The sequence below is a fragment of the Acyrthosiphon pisum genome, chromosome A1, assembly GCF_005508785.2.
Source record: "Acyrthosiphon pisum isolate AL4f chromosome A1, pea_aphid_22Mar2018_4r6ur, whole genome shotgun sequence".
In the NCBI taxonomy this organism is placed as follows: domain Eukaryota; kingdom Metazoa; phylum Arthropoda; class Insecta; order Hemiptera; family Aphididae; genus Acyrthosiphon; species Acyrthosiphon pisum.
The window spans coordinates 105,374,454-105,397,253 of record NC_042494.1 but is presented as its reverse complement, the minus strand read 5'-3'; the positions used below and the strand labels follow the sequence as shown (position 1 = coordinate 105,397,253).

Sequence of the window (22,800 nt, the reverse complement as noted above, 5' to 3'; positions counted from 1 at the left end):
ATGGCACTATATGGATAAAGACTTTCACCAATCTGAAGAAAAAGAAATACTTTCAAAAAACGACGATGCCGATGAAGTGATTGGTGACATTGTTAGGTAGTGAATTCAGTATGCATGCTGGAAGGCGGTGACGCTAGGCATACCAGTACCGGTGCCTTCCGAGGACAATCGTGCATGTCACGGCTGTACATACTGGCGACATGTTGGACCAGAAAAACTTACCAGCTGATGACAAACAAGAAGAGAAGGACGATACAAAACTTCACAGGCTGAAGGATCTGCAGGAATCAACCCCGGTAACGAGCAAATCTCCTCGTGGACGGCCAAAGCGCATTGTCGCCGCTGCATGGAGAGACGTGAACCGTGAGGCGCCTGTTACTGTGTGTTGCTGCCGATGAGAATGAAATCCACAGTTTTCTTCTCCCTCCCTCCAGTTAAAAAACACTTAGACAAGACAACGGTGACGTGAGGAGTGGCACGTGAAAGAGCACATTACGGTGTTCCGACAGTAATTCACCCATAAATCCGTTTTCTGTGCGACGAGATTGCGGTTGACAACGTCAAGACACCATATTATGGTGGCTCGGCTTGAGGCCGGCTGCTTTAGACGCCCGCGACGGAGACTGTAAATCACAACTGGTGAGGGATAGAGTTGAGCTAAGGAACCGATGGCGTTTCAGGGTACGACGGGACTCCTGGGCGAAAATCATGGAGAGTATTAGGAATTCAGGACCGCGGTGCGTTGTGGTGAGCTTCGCCGATTCTCTCCCTTTTTTGCCCTGTGGCAATTCCGCCGGTCGAGTCACGCCTCCGGTCACAGCTTTTTTTTGTGATGGGTAAAAAATGTTAAACTCGCGTGAGGACGAATGCGTTTAGACCAATATGCGAAAGAAAAATAAACGTACTTCTAGAAGTCCGATTTCAATTTTGAAAACTAATTTCTAATTTATAAGCTTTTTCATTTTTTTAACTCGTTGAACCTTTAAAGTATAAGTTCATTTTGAGAAATTAAGTAAATTAATTTGCAACTGTACTACAAAAACTTTAAAAAATATCAAAAATAAATTTCCTACAAAACATATAGAAAAGAAGTTATTGAATTAAAATTAGTTTTCAAAATTGAAATCGGACTTCTAGAAGTATGTTAATTTTTCTTTCGATTTTGGCATTATTCGCTGTCGTGTAAGTAGAAATAAATAAATAAATAACTGATTATCTAATTTTTATTTTATTTTCATATGTTGCACTTGTTGATATTTATTACCATATTAGATGTTTTATCTAGTAGTCACTTGTTATTGTTAGTGTCTTGTGTTCGTTTTGTTCAATTACCTTCTATACTAGCTAGTAGCTAAAATGAATGAGGGATGTTTAGGTAAAAAAAAAAACGTAATATATTATCCGCACCGCGAAAAAATTACGGCAAAATTTGAAAAATGTATTTGTCAAAAGGACTGAAACTGCAGACACCAACAATATTTAGGTATTTATGATTCGTGTTTATTTTATTACAAACAATACCTTATAATGTTATAAAATTGAATATATTATATCATACATAATATTAAATACCTCTTATATATTATTATGTATTGATTTATGAAACAGATTTCAAATTATGGATAGATGTTGATTTTTCTGAGAGTTAAACTTTTTAATGTAAAATAATTGTAATAGTTCTGAAGTGTTAAATTTATAATGTAATATAAATTGTCATGTTTGTGTACGATAGCGCAATAAATGAATATTATATTTTACCACATAAATGATAGTACTTTTATACTGATAATTATAAAGCAATTCGTGTAAAATTATTCCCTAATCATTCCAAAATATCAAAAATGCACGACGTTAATATTAAAGTTTTCATTTCTACCAGCATTCCCGGAGTGCAACCTGTCTGTTTTTTTCATTATAATTTCAACTATTAAAAGTTGAATCCTGCGGTGATTGCCTGACTCGGCATTACAGTGATTCTCGGAAACAAACTAAATAAAATGTTCATGTACTACTGACAGATAGACATAGCCCAAATGTTCATGTCATAGGAATTGCCTATAAATATTACTCCTTTTAAGTATACGCTGGACGGCTGGACCCCTTAATGTATAAAATATACCTATTTGTTGAACACTTTCAAATTTCAATAGGCACTACACCGATTAAAATAAAGTTTTCCACAAAAACAAAATATTGTTTCTTTTCTTACGTATTATAGAGTGTATTTGTATTTTTATTTACTTCAAAAGAATAATGGGCTCCACTGAACATGCTCGTGTGAGCCGCGAGGGCCCACAAAAACTCAATTAAAAAATTAAAAATATTAATATAGATATTTTTGATAAGGTGAATGTATTATAATTAATATTCAACCAGTGTGAATACCATTATGAAATCGGAACAGAGGTATATTCAAATTTAAAAAAACAGGTCCGAAATTTTGTATAGTAATATTTTGCAATAATCAATAGTTAATTACCTAAATTTAAATAAATATTTTATTATTTTATTAATACTAACTGTTATAACTACTTTTTTGATTTATTAAGATAATACTAATATTTAAGTTTATATAATTGAAATATAAAAAAAATGATCTGTGTTATTCAAGAATTTATGGCCTGAGACCTGAGTCTTAATGGACGTAATGAATGAGTTAAATTTGAATTCAATGATAAGTCATTGCATACGAAAAACGATTCTGATCGAAGACTTTGTGTAAGTCTATATTACTAAACAGTACATTTTTTTGATATTATTGCTATTAAATTTATTTTACTATTAGTACCTAATACACTAAAATAGAGTAAGTCAAATTCATTTTTGCCGAAAATATTGCATTTTAAATGCCTTGTATTATGTTAAAATATAATAATATGTTATAATAATTTATTTTAACGGAATTATAAAAAATGATTACCTATAAATGTAACCCACAGCTATGTGTTTTGAAAATTATGTGGATCCCCCCCCCCCTGAAAAATTCCTGAATCTGCCCCACTACTATGCAATATAATGAGTTATGAAAATTATTTGAAAATAATAAAAAACAATACATATTATATAAGATCAACTTGTTTTTATTGACACTTTACAGACTTACAAAATGAATATTACAAATATACGTGTTAGCATATTATGTATACAAACACGCATAGGATTATAAATCACACACAATATGCCTACCAAACAGACTTATTAAAAGATTAACATTATGGTAAAAAAAAAAAGTAATAATAATAGCTACCGCGCAGTATTTCATTTTTCTAATATTCACAGTGGAAATAACATTAAATAAATGGCACTTACTATTATTAGGTAAATTTATAAAAACTAATAAAAAAATAGTATTTTTGTTCTAATCAAAAGCAGACATTAAGTTCCAACATATTAAAATTCATATACTCAGCATGTGTGTAGCCGATGGCAAGTATTGTTTTTGTATGTTTAATCTAACAAAATATACAACTATAAATTATGACGATACATGGAAAATTAAGAGATCTAAAAAAAAAAAATCATACAATCAAGGTTTAAATTAATATTATATAAGTACAACAGGTCAGTTTAAAAATCTCCATGTATCTACCTATTAGTAGGTACCTAAAGTTTGAATAGGTCACATAACATAAACTAATAGATAGCTGGTAATTATGTATGCCCATTCATATACATAATATTATGTAATATGTTCGGTAAAAGTCTATATTATTATAATAAAACAAAAATATTGCCATAGTTAATAGTAATTACAATGAAAAAATATATAGTTTATTGTTTTCTTAAACCTAACACGTATGCAAATAATACAATAAACATCATTATGTATATGATTCGAATAATTTCGAGAAAAACATATTTACATTAATAAAATAAATATCACAGCCTTTAAAAAAATATATTTAAATATATTATATTGGTTTGCCCACATATATCTTAAAGGCAATCGGTTTTCATTTTGGAGTAAATATGATTTTGATTTTTTTTTAAGTACATTAACTCTGAGGAAAACGGTTCGTTTTGTTTGATCCGTTTTGCTACATTGTATTATGGGCAAACTACACAGTCATATTACAAAATAAAATTGTTGTATATGCTAACAATAACAAGAACCTTACAATTAGTATAAAATATTTCTTTACAGTTATCAAATGATAATGATAATAAAAATAATAATAATATAATGTACAGTCGGGATAGAAAATGGCACAGCGTTATACAAACATAAATATATAATAGTTTTAAAAATATAAATATAAATAAAACAATATTATTATATACACATCATATAGGTCAATAAAAGATGGAATAAAACTCATCGTTTCATGTGTCATCTCATAATAATTGTCTTAATAATTCTTAAAAACGAGTCAACAGAACAAAACTTAAACGTCTACAAAATGGTTTGACGCCACCCGGTGCACATGGGCTTCGGTAGCCGTTCGTCAAACGGTCGTTTCGTTTCGTCTGAGCGGTTGGAGCTCTCTCTGCAGTCGATCAAAGTCGTTGTAGTACTCATGGTCCGACTCGTCCTCCAGACTGCGGCCGTTGGAGGTAGGCGCGGGTGACTGTGGTTCGCAGGACGCCTCCACAGAACCACTACCGTCGCCGGAGACTGTAGATGGAGCCACGGCGGAAGTTTCACCACCGGTCAAATGGTACTCCGGGTTGTCCACGCTGCTCACCTGGACTGGCAAGAAGTCTGGTTGGAAGTTTTTCGTCAGACCTGGAGGCCTCGGTAGGCTACCATTGGCATATTCCGCTGCAACGCAAACGTGATAATATTAATTATTATAAATAAAAAAATTACTATTCGGATACCAGGGATTTATTATCGGTGCGATAAAAGATCGCGTTTAGTGTCGGGAACAAAGTGTGTATTTCTTAATATTCCGGAGAGCCGAATAATAATATTCATATAGCTTTAGAGTGGCTCACTGGTTTAATATTTTTGAATGATAGTTAATATCGTAGGTAAGTTTATAATAATACATACGACACACCTAGTATCTACCATAATTTCTATCTTTAATTTGACTTAATCTGATTTAATAATTTATAATAATATATGAGATATTAAGAATTAATAGATGACTTACCTTCAGCGTGTTGGTGACCAATCAAATCGATATAGTTGGCAGGCGCGTGCCGACGCTTGTTGTCGATTTCGTCATTTGCTGGGGACGGCATTAAGTAATCGTCCTCGTCCAAGGGCAAGTCTAATTTCAACGTGCCCACTTGCGCCTTGCTTCCATTACTAAGATCGTCGGAAGTATCGCAATCTACATGAAAAAACATAATCTAGGGTTAATATAATTTTTTTTTATATTAATACTGTTTGTATGATTTTGCGAATCAAACAACTATTCCCCGTTATCATTACTGAATTATTAATAGAATATTTTACCTAATCGATGTATGTCACTGAATTTTCTGAGCTCGCGATCCCAGTTGTGTCTACCATGCATAGATCCTAGAATGTCAGCACCCGCTGTGCTACTCGATCCCAGTCTCGATGGTCCCGGCATGCTGTTGCCCATCTTTGGGTTCATGCAGTACTCGTCAGCTTCCATGATACTCATATCCGCACCTTCAGTCGCCAAGTTCGATAGTATCTCGTTTTCGTCCTACACGGTAAATAATAATTAAGCAAACCATATATATATATAACCAATAGTCAAAATCAAAATTAATCATCGACTATTTACCTGCGACGAGTACGACGGCAATCTCATGTAACGGTCACCCGGTATGACCAGGTATCTACCAGGATCGATTGCCATTTTGGCAAATTCGTCGGCGAGTTCCTCAAAACTAGGACGGCTATCTTTTTCGATCAGCCAACACTTGACCATCACCATGTAAACATCAATGGTGCAAATGGGCGGTTGTGGTAATCGTTCACCTTTTTCTAGCAGACCTAAAACTTCTTTCTTGTCCACGCTTTCATACGGTTGTTTACCGTAAGTCAACAATTCCCACACGGTGATACCTGTAAACCAAAAAAATTAACGTGAAAAATTGTTGATTCACTGTGTGGGAGCGCCGTGACGGTGAAAGTCAACTTACCAAACGCCCAGACATCGCTTTTGTGGGTGAACACCCTGTACTTAAGACATTCTGGCGCTAGCCATTTCACAGGCATCTTTCCACCGTCGGCAGTGTACTCCAGTTGGTCGATTTCCAACAGTTTAGCCAAACCAAAATCGGTAATCTTCACGCAGTTGGTGTTCTGCACGAGCACGTTTCGGGCTGCCAGATCCCTGTGCACCAGTCGTTTTTCTTCCAAATATGCCATACCTGTATGAAATCGTTCGATCTTAGAACACCCGTTGTTTGCACTTGCATATATTTTAAAAATATTTTACCTTTGGCTATTTGCGTACACCATTTTAGGAACGTTTTCGAACCGATCTTGTCATTATTATTTCGCACGTACTTCAACAAGCACCCGAGTGGCATGAGTTGGGTGACCAACATCATTTCGGATGTCATACATACGGCTAACAGTTTTACTAGATTGTCGTGCTCGACGCTAGCCATTATATAAGCTTCATCCAAAAATTCTTTGCTAGTATTCTCATAACCACACGTGTCGTCTTTTTTGTGTAGCTTTTTGATTGCTACTGGTATTTTAATGTTCTCGCCTTCAACGACCCAAACGCCCTATAAACGCACGATTTTATTATTATTCAATATTCATACATTTTAATCAGTTCGATACATGTAATTATTTAAAACTAATCAACACTAGACTGAGCGTTTAATGTTGTGTCATACCTTGTACACGACTCCAAAAGCTCCATTTCCAAGTTCAGCGCCGATTCTCAGGTCTACTTCTTTGACGATCCTTAGTTTGGCCGTATTGGGTTTGACGTTTGAAGGCCTTAGTGGTTCATTATCCTCCATACCTGTTAGTACCATTGTCATTTTCACTGCTGTCTCTTTGGCACGTGCGCGTCTTCGCCAGTGCCATACAAGAATCATGAGTAAAACCATCACCAAAAACGTGAATACCACAACCGCGCTTAGTATCAACGGTATTTGCTCAGAATCACTTCTAAAATCAAACAAAAATAACATCATGGATGGTTAGAAAACGAATATCAGAGAAGTCAACATTTTATGGTAAACTTACAGTTTAGAAGCCATTCTAACGTCATCAGCGGAACAATATGGGTCTGGATCGTCCTTGGTGTATACCTTGTATGGAGCAAAAGACGGACAGATAGGACCAGAGCAGTTGAATGCTGTACGGTTATCGGAAGGGTTACCACTGGGCTATAACATTAAAATAATAATGCATCGTTTAGTTTTCATCAAACATTTCAGAATACAATCAACTTGATTGTGACTGGTTTGTGGTGGCACTTACCTCGAATATTTTAAAATGCCTACACGCCTGGCATTGAGACGCATGTGGCCCGTAACATCCTCTACATAGAATGTCACATGGCATACATTCTCGTTCTATTTCTCCATTCGGCAATTTGTTGGTCGTGGCATAGTACTCAATTGGACAATCGTCCGCGCAGTGATCACCGCGTTTGTAGCCCGCGCAACGTTGGCAGACTTGATCATGGAACCCGAAACCTGTGCACCTCAGACATCGTGGATGACATTTTCTGCATACAGCTTTGCCGGCTAACGCACGCAGAGCAGCACCACCTTGCTCCAACGGTCCAACCCATTCGTAATAGTAACCATTTGGACAAGTTTCATTCTTGTGTAAACATCTCTCCTATGAAAAAAATTCACACACACATTACACATATATTATTTAAGTTGTACGAGGGAAAAACATTAAGACTGTTAGATTTTCTTATAAAACAACAAAGAGTAAATTAATAAGAGACAAATACTTACAACTGAAGCATCAGCATTGAGAACAGCTTTGTGACAAGATCGACACCCATTAGGTCCAATTGTATTGTCCGGACCACTACAACCTCCAACACAGTTCAAATGGCATGGCAAACACTCACTGGGTCTGGTTTGGTTAGCGCTGTATTTATTCACTGGACATTGAGACACACAGTGAATACCGTCGAGAAGATTGCGGCATGTTGTACAGTGTTCGGGACCGGGTCCATGACAACCACCATTACATTCCGGATGACACGCAAGGCAAGTCTTGTCACCAGCCTCGTATAGCCTGTGTTAGTAAATAACAACGAGAATAATCAAATCAATTCAAAACTCACAGTTATAACTTATAATATTTTACTTACCCAGGTATATGATTACAGTTCGGTAGACACTGATTATCGTACTGAAAGTTCCTACAAGACAAACACTGATGTGGTCCTGGGCCCCAGCAACCTTGTTTTGAACACTCCGGATCGCATATTTCATTCTCTAAAACTATTTAAATACACCATAAAAACTTTATATTAGTAATTAATAATTATAAATAACTACTTACTGCAAAGAGATTCATTTTTGTTATTTTGCAAGAGCTTTGGATGTTCCGATGATTTTTTTATGGACTCCCAGTCTATAGTTTGGGCGTAACACAGTCTTTTATTTTCTAATATTGCAACGCTCCCAGAATGGATTTTCTTTAGTGAACGCAAACCTAATGAAGTTAGCGAAGTCTTTACAATATACAATGATGCAAAGTATTCAGTAACAGTGCGACCACCGATAACTTCCAAATTCCTGTTTAAATAAAATACAATTAAATTAAACAACGGGTATATTATTGTTATTGTAATTTTATAAGACATTACCTAAAGTATGATAGATTTTTAAAATCTTCATGTGATCCTTGTATGTTTATGTAGCCTGTTACTTCTTTCAAAGTGCTAAATACTTCCAAACGATCAGGATTCATAGCTTTGATACGTTGGCCGAAACTGAAGTTGGCAAAAACTTGTTGGAAACCTTTGAATGTTTGATCCAAGATAGTTAATGAGCCCTCGATTACGGTACAGTCTTTAAAACCGTCAATGTTGCTGTCATGTATCGTGGTTACGCCTTCACAAGTTTTTGGACATGGGCCATCACATAACACACATTCACCATTTACAGCCTAAAAGAAGTATTAATTTAAAAAAATGCATTAATAATAGATTAAGCACAATTCTTACCTTTTTCTTTGGTGGACAACTTCGCACACAAGCCCCGTTGTCTTTGAGCAAATGTTCTGGACAGTTTTTTACGCAAGTTGCGCCATAAGCATACTTTCCATTTGGATTTGTTTCCCAGGAGTATGTTATGGAGTTATAACGTTGCATCGCCGGACATTCTTGAGTGCATACACCGTCGTCGTAGAAATTTCGACATGCCTTTAAAATAATAAATATAGTTATTTTTTTAAACGTAACTAAGGACATATTATTATTAGGATTCAGTTATTATATAAACATATTGTAATATACTTACAAGGCAATCACTTTGCTTTGGTCCCGTACAACCACCGGCACAAAACAAATGACAGCAGTCTCTGGGCTTCGGTCCAAAACAACGGCCCTGGTAACATTGGGGACTACAGTTGATCTTTGAGAACTTTTGACAATTGTGAGGACCTTCACCCCAACAACCACCCGTACATGATTTGTCACAAGGTGGACATTCCCGTTCAGAGTTCGAGAAATTATACATGTACATCCACTTGGCCCCCGACCCGGTGATGATCTCATCCCAGTTAATGGTGCGCATATGGCACAGATTATAGTTATCGATCATGCCCACATTGCCGGCCAATATATCTGAATAAATGTATGACATGAGTAAAGAATATTAAAAACGACATGCATTGGAAAATAATAGAAACTCTTACCTCTGAGAGCTGGCAATTCCAGATTGTTCATTTTTGATAACATGACCAGTAACGAAAACTCTTCTTCCTTGACGGCCAATTTGAATTGAGTTCGGCCCCGAATGATTTGCAGCCGAGGCAACACGATTTTGTTGACGTCCACATGAGTGATCAAAACGTATCCGGTAACTTCTCGTATGTGTTGTAAAAAACTTAGATCCAAGTGTTCGTCCTGCAACCACGTCAGTTCCAGGTTGCCATCCACATAAGTGCAATTGGTGTAACGGTCCCTGAGGTTCCGGTAATGATGGTCCCGATTCGACGGCACGGACAGACGACCATTGGTACCAATACATACTGTAAGATAAAAATAAAATCGAAATTTAATAACATGTAAAAATTGTTTAAAATTCCAAGAATTGATATAAGATACATCATACGTCATGAAGTATACAACCAGCGTATAGAGAACAGAATGTTAAGTAGGTATAAAGAAGTATAGTAAATATAGTTTATTATATTATTACATAATACTTTCACTAAAATTATGTTTTTTTTTTTATGGATTCCATCGCGGAAACTTTTTTCGATCGGGAAATACTGTTAATCTTTTCAATATATTCTTATACGCCACGCTCACCACCCCACCAAACACATACACACACGACATATCCTCCCATAATAATTGTGTTAATCCTCATGCAATGGTATGTGTGACCGCGACGGTTTTGAGTACCCTCCAAACAACAACAAATAACAATGATGATGGCGATGATGATGTGGACGACGCTAGTCATTCTCACGTTATTGTTATGTTTATGCATTGTTGTCGTCATCGTCGATGGTAATATTAATAATAGTAACAATAATAAAATAATATTGTGTGTGTTTGTAAGGCAATACGAAGCAGCAAAACGGGCGTTGTGTTATCAAAATTTTAATTAAAATCCAAGGCACTGCAGGCGCCAAAAGGCAGTTCATTTTGTCCTACTCTGCTACTCCGTCCACCAAAAACCGAATTCCAAAGCGCACAATACAAAGTTCTGATAGAAACAGTTAATTAAAAAAATGTCTTGTTCCTCCAGGGTATTGACTATTGATCGATATACCTACGTATGTATGGATCTCGTGCTTTTTTCGCTTTTTTCGCTTTCTATTGCGGACTTGTCGATTGTGGACACACTATACAAGAGTCTCAGAGGTGGGTGACGATGACCGACCCTATAGAAATGATACGATATTGTATTATATAGGGAGGGGAAATATATAACAACAGGTACCTACAGTTTAATATCAATACACATGTAAAATTTCAGTCAGATTGTTTAGTAATTTTCTTATATTCAATACCTTTTGCCGCCAATAACAATGAAGAAGAAGAATTTTCACTGTCGAGATTACAATTAAAAAAATATACAATACAATACACTAAATACAAAGAAATGTATCGTTCTTATTTATATTGTTGCAGTCTACACTTTTAAGATTCTACTCATTTGTATTACGAATAAATGCAAGCCAATTAACTCGGAAATATAATAATATGCTGTACCCAGCAACACGTGTAGTAAAAGCTATTAACATTATACTATCGAACGTTTCTGATATTATCATAAAATATGTCTACGGTCCTTAAATGCTAACTGAGCTCGATTTGTATTAACATATAGCGATTCGCACGAAAAGGTTTTTAATTGAGTCTGATTTGAGAAACTAGTCGTGAGTTCTTTGCCGGTGTAATTTACGGTTCAATGTGGCTTTTATCGGTCTACTAAATTCTAAAAGAATTTGCAAGTAATTGAAAATACCGGTTTTGATTTCATGTTATTTTACGTTCGTTGGAGTATAGCTTTATTCACAAAAAGCATCATATAGCAGATTATTATTGCTTTATAGCGAGTAAAGAACTGGTTTCAAGATTTAAATCGGATACCTTCAGTTTTTCAAAACACTAAAGTCCCTATATATTTTTATTTTTATTATTATTATTTTATTAAAAAGTATTTTCTCCTCTCCGTTTACATCGATTAATCACATAGGTATTAGGTGGTATTATCGTCATCATTTAACATTATTTTATCCACTAGTCTCTATATGCAACGTCTAATTTATTAATATTATGAAGTCTTAGGGAAAAATATAATACGCGTATGGGTACCTACTTAATAAGTTGTCAAAATTGTTATTAATAAGAATAAATAATTTTTTTGATAGCGTATAATCCGCGAGGGGTCTAAGATACTTTTCTCCGCCTTACAGATTTAAAATTACTTTGGTATCCTGCGGTGAGGGATCCCACAAAAATGTAACTGGCGTACGCCCACGTCTCGTCCGTTTCTTTACAATAACCATAACGCAATGAAGTAAAATCGTTAAAAATATGTTAGTAGTTTTTATTATGTGCAAAACATTGATAAATGCATACAATATATCAGTATATCACTTATTGTCAGGGAGTTTTTTTTATATTATGTTACTGAGACCTTAATAATATTACGGGTGTAAGTCAAATTCTAGCAAATTCCAATTTGAATACTTTCTCCGTTGTCGTGACGGATATCTATCAAAATATGTTGAAGCAATAATTCAGAAATAGGAAATCAATTTTCCATTACATTATTTAAAATTTGATTTACATATGATTTGAAATTGGTTGTTTTCTTTTCACTTGATAATACTTAAATTGTTAGTCTTATGAAAAAAATTGAGAAACGTACACCTATATGAGTAGTAATGTAGTAATAGTACGCATATTAAGTACCCATGAAAAGAATTGACATATACTGCTTTAATATCAACAGCGTGATAATTAAATTAGGATTTGTATTTGTTTTACATTTTTATGGCAATAGTTTATCACCAAACAAATAATTTGTAACACCTCACGTCAAATGATGAAGTGTTAAATCAATGAAACTGAATTTTAAAAACAATTCCATTACCAACCACCACTCACCAAAGAGTTTTAAATATTTATAAATATTTGAATATGTAATGAAGTAGATAGGTTGGTAAATGTATACTTTTATACACCTATACTGTATATTACATCAAAGTATCAGAGGTATTATGCACTTTTATTCCTCAAACAAATCTATAATGAGTATAATGTCTATATATTATGTTTTTAACTACATTCGAGTGACATCGTAAACCGTTTGACTGTTGTAGATATATACGAAGGCACGAAGCCATGACTGAGAAATTGTTGTTTAAATAAAGTGTATAACAACAATCGTACAATGTTTTTTTTATAATTATTTGTGCGTCGAACAACTCTTAATTAAGTTATCAAATTTCATAAACACTCATTTATCATTATTTATTAAATTTTGTAATTTAAAAAAATATCTCTGGCTAGTAATTTTAATATTTAATTGACAGATAATGTATACTATTTCATGTTATGAACACCAGAAAAGATTTTTTTTAAGTCCACTGAATAATGTCGAAGACTGAAATTAAACTATAATCCGCGAATAAGTAGTAGTGATTTAATTTAAACACGTTTTGTTGGATCAACGTATTCGTAAATAAGTGTAATATTATTAAAAGTATCTATCTAGTTCCTATACAGGTATTTTGTATGTTATAATATATTATATTTATGTTTTTATATTAATATATGAAATATATAAACTATATTTCTGTATTTTATACTGGTATTAAGAATGTAACTTCATCTGGCAAACAAACATTTTTTAAATTTTTAAACGACGTGTCCTTCTTTCGGGATTTCACAGATCGAACGATACGATACAAAAATATAATATGTATCTATTTACTATTTAGTCGTGTGTTTTGTCGGTTTTATCATTTTATACTGATCGAGAAACTCAACACTTGTTCTTGGATCACGGGAGTTTTAAAATATCGTTGTTTTACAGGGTTGTATTAACAGGTTTAATTTACAGGTTAACTGTCGTCTGTCATGCTAAAAATATAAGTTTTTATTATTGCTTTGTGAATTGTGTGGGCATATTTCCCTAAAAATGTACATTTACCGCAGGCTATGTGGGGTATTCAAACCCTTTAGGTTAAATTGATTTATACGCCTGTAAGGCTACAAAAACCGTTAAAATATACAGAACTATGGAAACATAGTCAAGGTCTGCTTGGGAATTCTACTAAGTGAGGTAATATGATGTTGTTATTTGATTTTTTTTTTTTATTAATTCTGTAAGATAAAAATATATGAAAAGCTTTATAAACAATAACATGACATGTTTCTATTAAACGTTAAGGTAAGCGTAAAGGTAAACGGCAGGTGAATGACAGACCACTTGTTAAAAAAAAACATTTGCCTCGTTTTCGTCCAGATTTGAACGAATAACCGTATTACTCGGAACATCATGTTAATAATAATATTATATAATAGTGAGTACATAATACATAGGCGGAGCCCCGATTCTCGGAATCATAATATAATATACCGCATTTTCGAACGCACGCACCTACTAACTATATTATTATGATCTACGTGTAATAAGCATGTAAAAATATATGTAGATTATATATTATGTATTAATTATCTTATAATATAATATTGTGCGGTACACGCACGACGCAGATTCGGATCAATGCCGTCTCCTCAACACTCTCAACGTGGCACTCGACAAAAATGCGCGGGTCGTTCAAGGCCACTCGTAATGATATTTTTACACATCTTAATACGATTATTCCGTGGATATCATCGCCGGACTGGCGGACTTAAAAATACACGAAATTTGTATACTTTTTGTTCAAAACACGTGTAATAAAAGAGATTTGGAAACGTGCGAGTGCGGAACGCGATATGCGACCGGTGTATATATTGCGCTGATCGTCGCCCATCAGGTGTGTGCAGCTGTGTGCTGCGGGTCGAGGGGAGGTTGTGAGCGATCCGTCGGTCGCGATAGCCATCGTTTTCGGCCTCAAGAACCGCAGCAGTTTCGTCCGTCTCCACGCTGCAGTCGTGTTCATCCGACCGGTTTTATCAGTTATTACGGCGACGGCGAATAATTATAATATTAGGTATAATATTATAATATTATATTTTATATTTTATCTGATAAGGTATATAATATTTTCGTCTGACGAGAAAAAACAACGCGTTTACAGTATAAAAAATAGGTATAATATAATGTTATTTATTATACCTACTGTACGTTATACCCATACGCACACGATTTGATCACACGAGTCTGTACCACCGGGCTATATCATATTATCCCTACCTTCACGCAACACGACGAGAGAAATAATATAAGAAACATAAAAATATAATACACTAGAACCACCTGCAGCACACACGCGGCGGAGAGCCCCGACCAGGCCGGGGGCCACTGGTTGCACACACGCACGCACACACACACGCACAATACAACACGCGGGCGCACAGACCTAAAACCAGCCGCCGCCGCCGAGTACAATAATAATAATAATAATAATAATATTAATAATAATAATGCGTACGATATGTGGTACATGGTATTCGGTACGCTTCGAGTGGATAGGTATGTGCCCAGTCATCGTCCCCAGAGGCTTTGTGTATAATAATTATATATATATATATGTGTGTGTGTGTGTGTGTGTGTGTACGAGTAAAGTTTTTTCATTATATTAATTTTTTTCTTTCCATCTCTTTCTCGCACTCTCTGCACACTTAGATTTTTATATTTTTGTTTTTGTTCTACGCGTGGAGCAAGGACCATTACGCAGTAATATTATGTATATCGTAGCCTCCCGTTTAGTTTGCAAGAGCAAGGACACGCGGTTGGCTACGCCTGAGGGATATGAAGAGCCGGACGAGCCCTTGAGTGCCCCCTCCCCACTCATCCCGTTAACAACACCGTAGCTACCACAACCTCCACCCACCCCAACGGCGAGATTTTTTTGATAAAAATTATAACAATGATTGCATTATAATAATATTATAATAATAGAACGACTGGACGGTGGACGCTAAGAAACAAGCTCTGTATCGTCGTCGGTGTTCGTGAGAACCGCCGCCGCGTTAAGATGTAACGCGTATACATGCATGGGCTTGAAAACGAACAAACCCTCGAGGTGTAATTATACGATTTTGATTTCTGACACGTACGGAACGATTAATATATGATATTTTATATACCTATTCGAATTAGGTACATGTATAACGTCGATTCAACACGATATCTGTTGTCTTACGGTCTTATATTATGTATAATATAGAGAGCAAAGATTTTTGAACCATGCAGGTATAATTCGTGGTTCATGATTTACGATGATACACATAAATTAAATTAACCACGACAAAAAAATACATAATTATTCAAATATGGTTTTTAATATATTATTCGGGAAAAAATGTATACCTACCTACATAATAACAATGCGTTTGATGCCGAAGGAAACGGACAACCCCAACATAATTATACACATAGGGTAGTAAATAGTAATACTATAATATAGTCTCGGACGACATAGGTATACAAAATTATAGCTGGTACCTATAGAATAATATAATATATTCATAACACATTGCTGCAGGTGGTGGAGGAGTTTAAACTATATTTTAGATATATCTGGCTGCAGTAAGTCACTGCGTGTATTATTATATATATAAATATAATATTCTAATAATATAATGCGAAGGTACATTATATACGTAGCTACACATTATATATAGTTGGTACTTCGTGTTATAATATTGAAATAATTATGTAATTGTTATGATATACGTCATAATAATATAATATAAAATATAATGTTAGATGCATATTATTATATTATAACTTATAAGGTTTCTTATATCAATACATATTTAATATTTACGGTTCAAGCACTTTACGACAACAACTGAATAGATTACAAGGTTTTTAATGCCAATATACACGTTGAGAAAATATTTGCTGAAAAATGATCCTGTACGACTTAAAATATTATATTGTACGCGCTGATTCATGCGGTCGTTATGCACCTGTTCATAATATTTTTACAATAAATATTCAAATGTAATTAATGACCGTCACTCGTACATTTCTAACGATTGGATGTCTCTCGGATAGTAATTCAAAAATGTAATATCTAAAAACCAGTCTATAGAATTCATCAGAAGTTTTTTTTACCTTTTTTTAAAAAAAAATATAACTCCAGTAGGCAGACAAATCGAAATGAACGGTCATCATAGCACAAACACACACACACACACACACATACAAGTACACGTGGAGAAAAGTGTATACATATTTAATTAATTTCCAACATTTCGAAGGATTTATGTACATTATACATAACGTGTCGGCTGTGAAGTGGCCCGTCAAACGCGAACGGACGCGTGTACCAGCCAGGTAACAAGCTGTTCTTATATATTTTTGACGGCGGCCCGGGATTGTCCGCTCGGTCAAGCGTGAATTTTTTTCACATTTTCATTTTTATAATTTAATATCTCATACGCACACATCGGCAAACCCGTTCCTATTTATACCAATGTCCGAAGTCATGTCCGAAATAATTATATTTTATTCATCGTTATTATTATTACTGTTAATAATATTCGATATGAAAATATGTTGGCATACACGATATGACGCGTGAGGTCGTCGCACAGCCCAAGACCCCTTTTTACACGACGTATACGCGCGAGAGATCGGTGCGAGCGGTTCAGAAATCGCACACGAGTTGGTAAGACAAAAACGTTACGAACATGGTGCAGTGCATAATATGTATACAATAATTAGAAACATAGAAATACCTGTACCTGTTTTAAATATTGCAAACAATCGACGAGTCTCACTCCGATCGTGCCGATTTTTATTTTTATTTTTAAATACTTTTTACTTCCCCTCGTTAGGTAGTCACAAAACATTCGTTATGTCGAAAAATTGTTATCGAAACATGACGTGGCAATCAGTTGTGTTACAGTTACTACCTATATAATATATAAGGTAATCTTTTAATTATATATTAATTAAAATTCTAATTTTTTGAATATCTAAGTGTAGTAAAGACTAAAGAACATACTTTTAAGCATAGAGTTTAATAATAACTACATTAAAATATATTACATCTACCTGCTTTATACTTTATGTAAGACCGTAAAACCTTAAGTTTACATGCAAGGAAATCGGATTATTATATTTATTACTTAGCGTTTAGCTTCAAGCACATAACATATTATAATAACTCAGTAAATACAAGTTTAAATTTAAATTTAAAGGGAGCAACATTTTCAAATCATCTACTTGATAATATACAGTAAAAGGCCTGTTCTTATTTGAAAAAAGAAATTTGTGCTACTACTGCAAGAAACTCCTTAAATGATATAACAAAATCCAAGTATTTATATCAGATTCTATTGAGAATACAGTCTATAAGTAAGTAAATAAGTATTTCAAAAATCAGAATTTGAAATGCAAGGGGATGCAAGGGGTGAACTTGACGAATTGTCCTTTTTAGGCATATATTTCGGGTTAACCATAAATGAGTTCATTGTTTACTATTACTATACAGTGATTATTTTATACATCATTAACTTAGGGGGTGACCCCCCCAAAAAAAAAAAACCAAATGATAGTTTATTTTCAATATATTATTATATTAGATAATAAATCATGAAAACGTTTTTTTTAACGAGGCAAAAATTGACTAAGAATGTGTATGCGCAAGACTGTTTCCCAGAATTGTGGTATACTATCTTTAATATTGAAAGATATGTTGTCAATTTAATAAAAAATTATAATATATTGAAAATAATATATCATTTAAAAGACACACGATTTTTATTAAAATAAAATTTAAATTTGTTGAATAAAATAATTAATTAATTAAAATATATTATACTATAAAATTAATAATTATAGAAGTGTAAATCAGAGATGGCGAATCTATGACACGCGCACACTGATGACACACTCTACTTTTATCGTTCGCAAGCTTTAGATGAAGGAATTTTTAAGTTTAAAAAAATGGTAATCAAATTAGTTGACATACTGCACGGCAAATAAAATCCAACCAACATTTTTATTTGTAACACGGATATAGAAAGGTTCACCATCCCTTATGACAATTGATATTTATTATAAGTCAATTACAAATATACAAACTTAATACCTATACTGATTTATACTAGGGAGGGGCATTTTTTCACATAGATTAATAAAGACAAATGTGAGGACTACGCACTCCAAAAATGTGGTCCTAGTTGCGCCCACACTCCTTATCAGGTATTGTCCGATTCTCGACAAAAGAATCACCCTGTATGTATTGGATGATTTGAATATAGAGACGCAGTTATATATATTATGGCGATGACACGACCGTTTGGAAATCACTAAATAAATTCACCATAATAATGTTACGAGGGTAAGACAATGTTTTAACCGTCAGAAAAAAAATAAAAATAAATTGCCACACGTTTACGAATACCATATAAATTAAGGTATACTATTATGATGGCTACACCGTAAAATAATCCTAACCAGAAATTTATTTTTCACTATATAGGTTACACCACACATACATCACACGGGAGACGTTACAGTGAAAAGTGCTGTCGTGTTCACGACCGCCGCGATTGCGTTCGACACGTTTTGCGGGCGTTTGGTAACACGTTTTTCATATAATAATAAAAAAATTTATAAAGATAAACCCACACAATAATGTACAACTTTGTCGAGAGTCAGCTGAACACGCAATTTTGTGCGAACTTCTCAGCGGTGCGCCGTCACGAGACTATTATATGTAGGTACATACACAAGTAGGTACTCCTCAGGCTCGGTAAACATAAAATTAGCCGAAATACCTATATTATGGCTTATATTATTATATCGATGTCATTATTATAATTTATCATTGTTCATTATTATTGTTTATGTTTATACAAAATACAATTAAAAAAATTGTCATTCCCCGATTCCGTATTAACATTATAGTTATGTTGTAGGGAAAGGAATCTCATCAATTTTTATTATAATAACAGTTACAAATATTAAAGTTACATATATGCGCGGTTTTTTAACTATCATTTAAATTCAAAATTTGACAAAATTCATCAAAATAACGAAAATTTCCAAATTATTTTGTAATTATCTTCTTAATTTCTTATAAATAGTTCATACTGTAACCATACAATTTATTTTTATAGATCATTAATAAATATTATATTATTGATTAAAAATTATTTTCAAAACTTGTATTTTATTTGAACTTCGGCCTATGATAGATAAGATTCATTTAGTATGAGACTTCAAACCTACAGGTCAGGCGACATGCTATAGACTATACAATATACCTGATTTAAAAATAACTAAATAAAAAACTCTAATTATAGGCAGGTGCTTAAATAAAAATATTAAATGATAAATTTATAATTATTTTTGAATTGCTTAATACATATTTCCGAAGATATTTATATAATGATAACTGATAAGTGATAACATACCGAAACAGTTGTACAATAATAAATTATAGGTAGATAGTAGGTACACTAAAATGTGTAATTATACACTGAAATATTATTGCGTTAATTTTAATAACATTTATCTGGTTTAATTAATTTTAAGGAAACTATTTGTCAATTATAACACCACTTTCATAGTGGTACTATGCAATTTTTTTATTCATATTATACATGCTCATAGGTAATTAAATTAACATATTATACGATATTATTAGTTATTACTATTCACTATACAGGGCAACAGGCAAGAACAAATGTTGTGTTGACGTTGTAGACGTTAGTTGTAATTTTTAAGATAAGATGTTTTTTATAATGTTGTACAATAATTAAATAGTTATTAAATTAATACATATCACTAAAATATATTAAAATATATATTATAGCTACATTTATGCCTAATTATGTCTTATACAACAACGACTTTTTTTCTTGGGTCATGTACGCCGATCAATTTTCACAACTATGATTTGAATTGTTAACGTAGTTATATATTATTATATATTGAGTGCTCTATAAGCTATAATTTGCAATTACTGTCCTTCGCCAACGATCGCAAAATATGGATGAAAAACACATAATAAGAATATTTATTAACCGTCATAATATAATATAAGTACCTACAGTTAGTGTTACCAACAATAATAAGTAGGTACATTTGGGGTGGAAGGAGTGGGCGGTAATTAAAATATCTCTTTGCAACTCTTTGTGTGCTGGGAGAAGGTAGGCAATAAGCAAAATCTAAAAATAAATAGCATAAGCATTAAGCATAATTTTATAGTTAATAGTGTAATACCCAACGACGATCGGAAAACAACACTTACTTTTTCCTTTGACGAATTCTGAAGTTTTCTCGACAGCGGCCGCGGTGGCCGTGGCCGCGTGGAACACCAGGACGGCAACTAGCAACAGCCTGCACCGCCATAGTCGCCGGAGGAAAACGGACGGGAAAACCGCATTCATGATAACATGTTATCACAGCGCACGGGCCGCGGTTACACAGGCGCATCGCTCGTCGCACGACATAGTCATCGCAAATTCTATGAGGTAATACGATTCGTAACAGGAGTGTGCTGTACCGTTCCGTTTCGATTTTATTTCTCAAAACAATCGGAGGACCATTACGCGTCGTACTATTATATTATACCATCACTGCGACACGGCGGGCGAAAAAACACGGTATCTATTACCAATATATTATACGGCTAATGGTAATACGCCATACACGAACGAGTTGACGCGACCGTCGGAGAATTCAGGATTTTTATATTTCCACGACGCTCGTCCCTGCGGGATCTGTGTCTACTAGATATAAACAACAAATAGCTGAGGTCGGCAGGCGCTAATATCGCGTGCAGTGCGGTGCTCTGCCGGTTCGGACTGAGCCACAGGCGCCTTATCGGTTCTGTAAAAGAAAAAAAACATCACACACACATATTCTGTTTAGAGTTTGTTATTTTAATTTCTTCCATCGACGACGCGACGGGGAAAAAAATGTATTCAGTGCGAACACAAATGTAGGCCATTGTTTAAGACGTGACCAACGTTTATTTAAAATTATATCACGCATAAGCGAGTTATTTATTATTATTTTTTTATTTTTTTCACCACCGACCGTTCGAGAGAGTGTGTATGTTATAATTTTATAGATCATAAACACTGACGGCGGAGTTTGCCGATTTTGCATATTGTTTTGTTATAATATTTTTTGTGTATACAATATTTAAAAGAAAAAAAACTCAGCGTAACGTGTTGCTTATTGTTTCTTTCTGTTTCCACCCCGAATAATAAAAAATAAATTTTTCATATACTACTAATACAAAATAATAATATTGTAGCATCGTTTGGGCTCGGAAAACATAATACAAAACCACCACCAGACATTCCGCTGGCGTCTCTCCGCAGTGCTCCTCGTCCCCTGGGGGCGCTGACGTTAACCCGCTGTGCCAGTGCTCCACGCTGCCGCCCGATAACGTAATAACGAATGTATGTATATATATTATATTAATAACAATATGGCCACAGCAGGTAGTATTTCTGTATGTAACGTATGTAGGTATAAGTAGACACCACACACACACATATATATATATATATATATATATATATATAATATATATATATAGTGTTTCAGTCAACTACCACCGCGCGAGAATCCACCTTAAGAGGGTCGTAATTAAATTTTTCGATGTGACGAATTATTATTATATTATACCGTTTCAATAAATAATATTATCGTACACGTTTGACTGCGAGAGGTGGGTGGTGGGTCTGCAGTGTAAAATCACAAAAACCAATTACGTTCCATGTATGCGTATTATATAACGTTATATAATATATTAATATATATATATACCTATATGTGTGTGTGTGTTTGTGTGTGTGCCTTGAGGGGTCGGGGGAGGAAAAACAATGATGTTTGTGTTTGTGTGAGTGTGTTCGGGCGCGCGCATAGCGACGACCGATTGTATGAATATAATATATTATTATTTGCCGCGAGCAATAATGATACATTTTTATAATGAGATTGTGAAATTGTCAAAGGCGAAGAATTTCTATCGCACGGTCGAGTATGATAATATTATTGTGTGTAGGTATTATGTTTATATTATACGCACTC

The 22,800-nt window shown here is 34.1% G+C and overlaps 1 protein-coding gene across 4 annotated transcripts in view; it reads right to left on the bottom strand.

The window, feature by feature from the left end:
* Positions 1 to 3,059: 3,059 nt before the first annotated feature.
* LOC100168353 (epidermal growth factor receptor) overlaps positions 3,060 to 22,800 on the bottom strand; it is an 84,691-nt gene continuing 64,950 nt past the window's right edge. For 2 of the 4 annotated variants that reach the window (XM_008186529.3, XM_008186531.3), the window contains exons 2-18: positions 21,005 to 21,585; positions 9,785 to 10,120; positions 9,388 to 9,713; positions 9,093 to 9,290; positions 8,733 to 9,034; positions 8,426 to 8,661; positions 8,232 to 8,364; positions 7,867 to 8,155; positions 7,376 to 7,741; positions 7,139 to 7,281; positions 6,781 to 7,060; positions 6,369 to 6,666; positions 6,070 to 6,300; positions 5,709 to 5,992; positions 5,408 to 5,627; positions 5,100 to 5,282; positions 3,060 to 4,762 (exon numbers count right to left, since the gene is read on the bottom strand). In XM_008186529.3, coding sequence (XP_008184751.1) covers positions 4,446 to 4,762; positions 5,100 to 5,282; positions 5,408 to 5,627; positions 5,709 to 5,992; positions 6,070 to 6,300; positions 6,369 to 6,666; positions 6,781 to 7,060; positions 7,139 to 7,281; positions 7,376 to 7,741; positions 7,867 to 8,155; positions 8,232 to 8,364; positions 8,426 to 8,661; positions 8,733 to 9,034; positions 9,093 to 9,290; positions 9,388 to 9,713; positions 9,785 to 10,120; positions 21,005 to 21,143 — 4,281 coding nt within the window. In that variant the 5' untranslated portion in view covers positions 21,144 to 21,585 and the 3' untranslated portion in view covers positions 3,060 to 4,445. The remainder of the gene's footprint in view (positions 4,763 to 5,099; positions 5,283 to 5,407; positions 5,628 to 5,708; positions 5,993 to 6,069; positions 6,301 to 6,368; positions 6,667 to 6,780; positions 7,061 to 7,138; positions 7,282 to 7,375; positions 7,742 to 7,866; positions 8,156 to 8,231; positions 8,365 to 8,425; positions 8,662 to 8,732; positions 9,035 to 9,092; positions 9,291 to 9,387; positions 9,714 to 9,784; positions 10,121 to 21,004; positions 21,586 to 22,800) is intronic. The other 2 variants (XM_016805818.2, XM_008186532.3) reach the window with 2 other exon arrangements.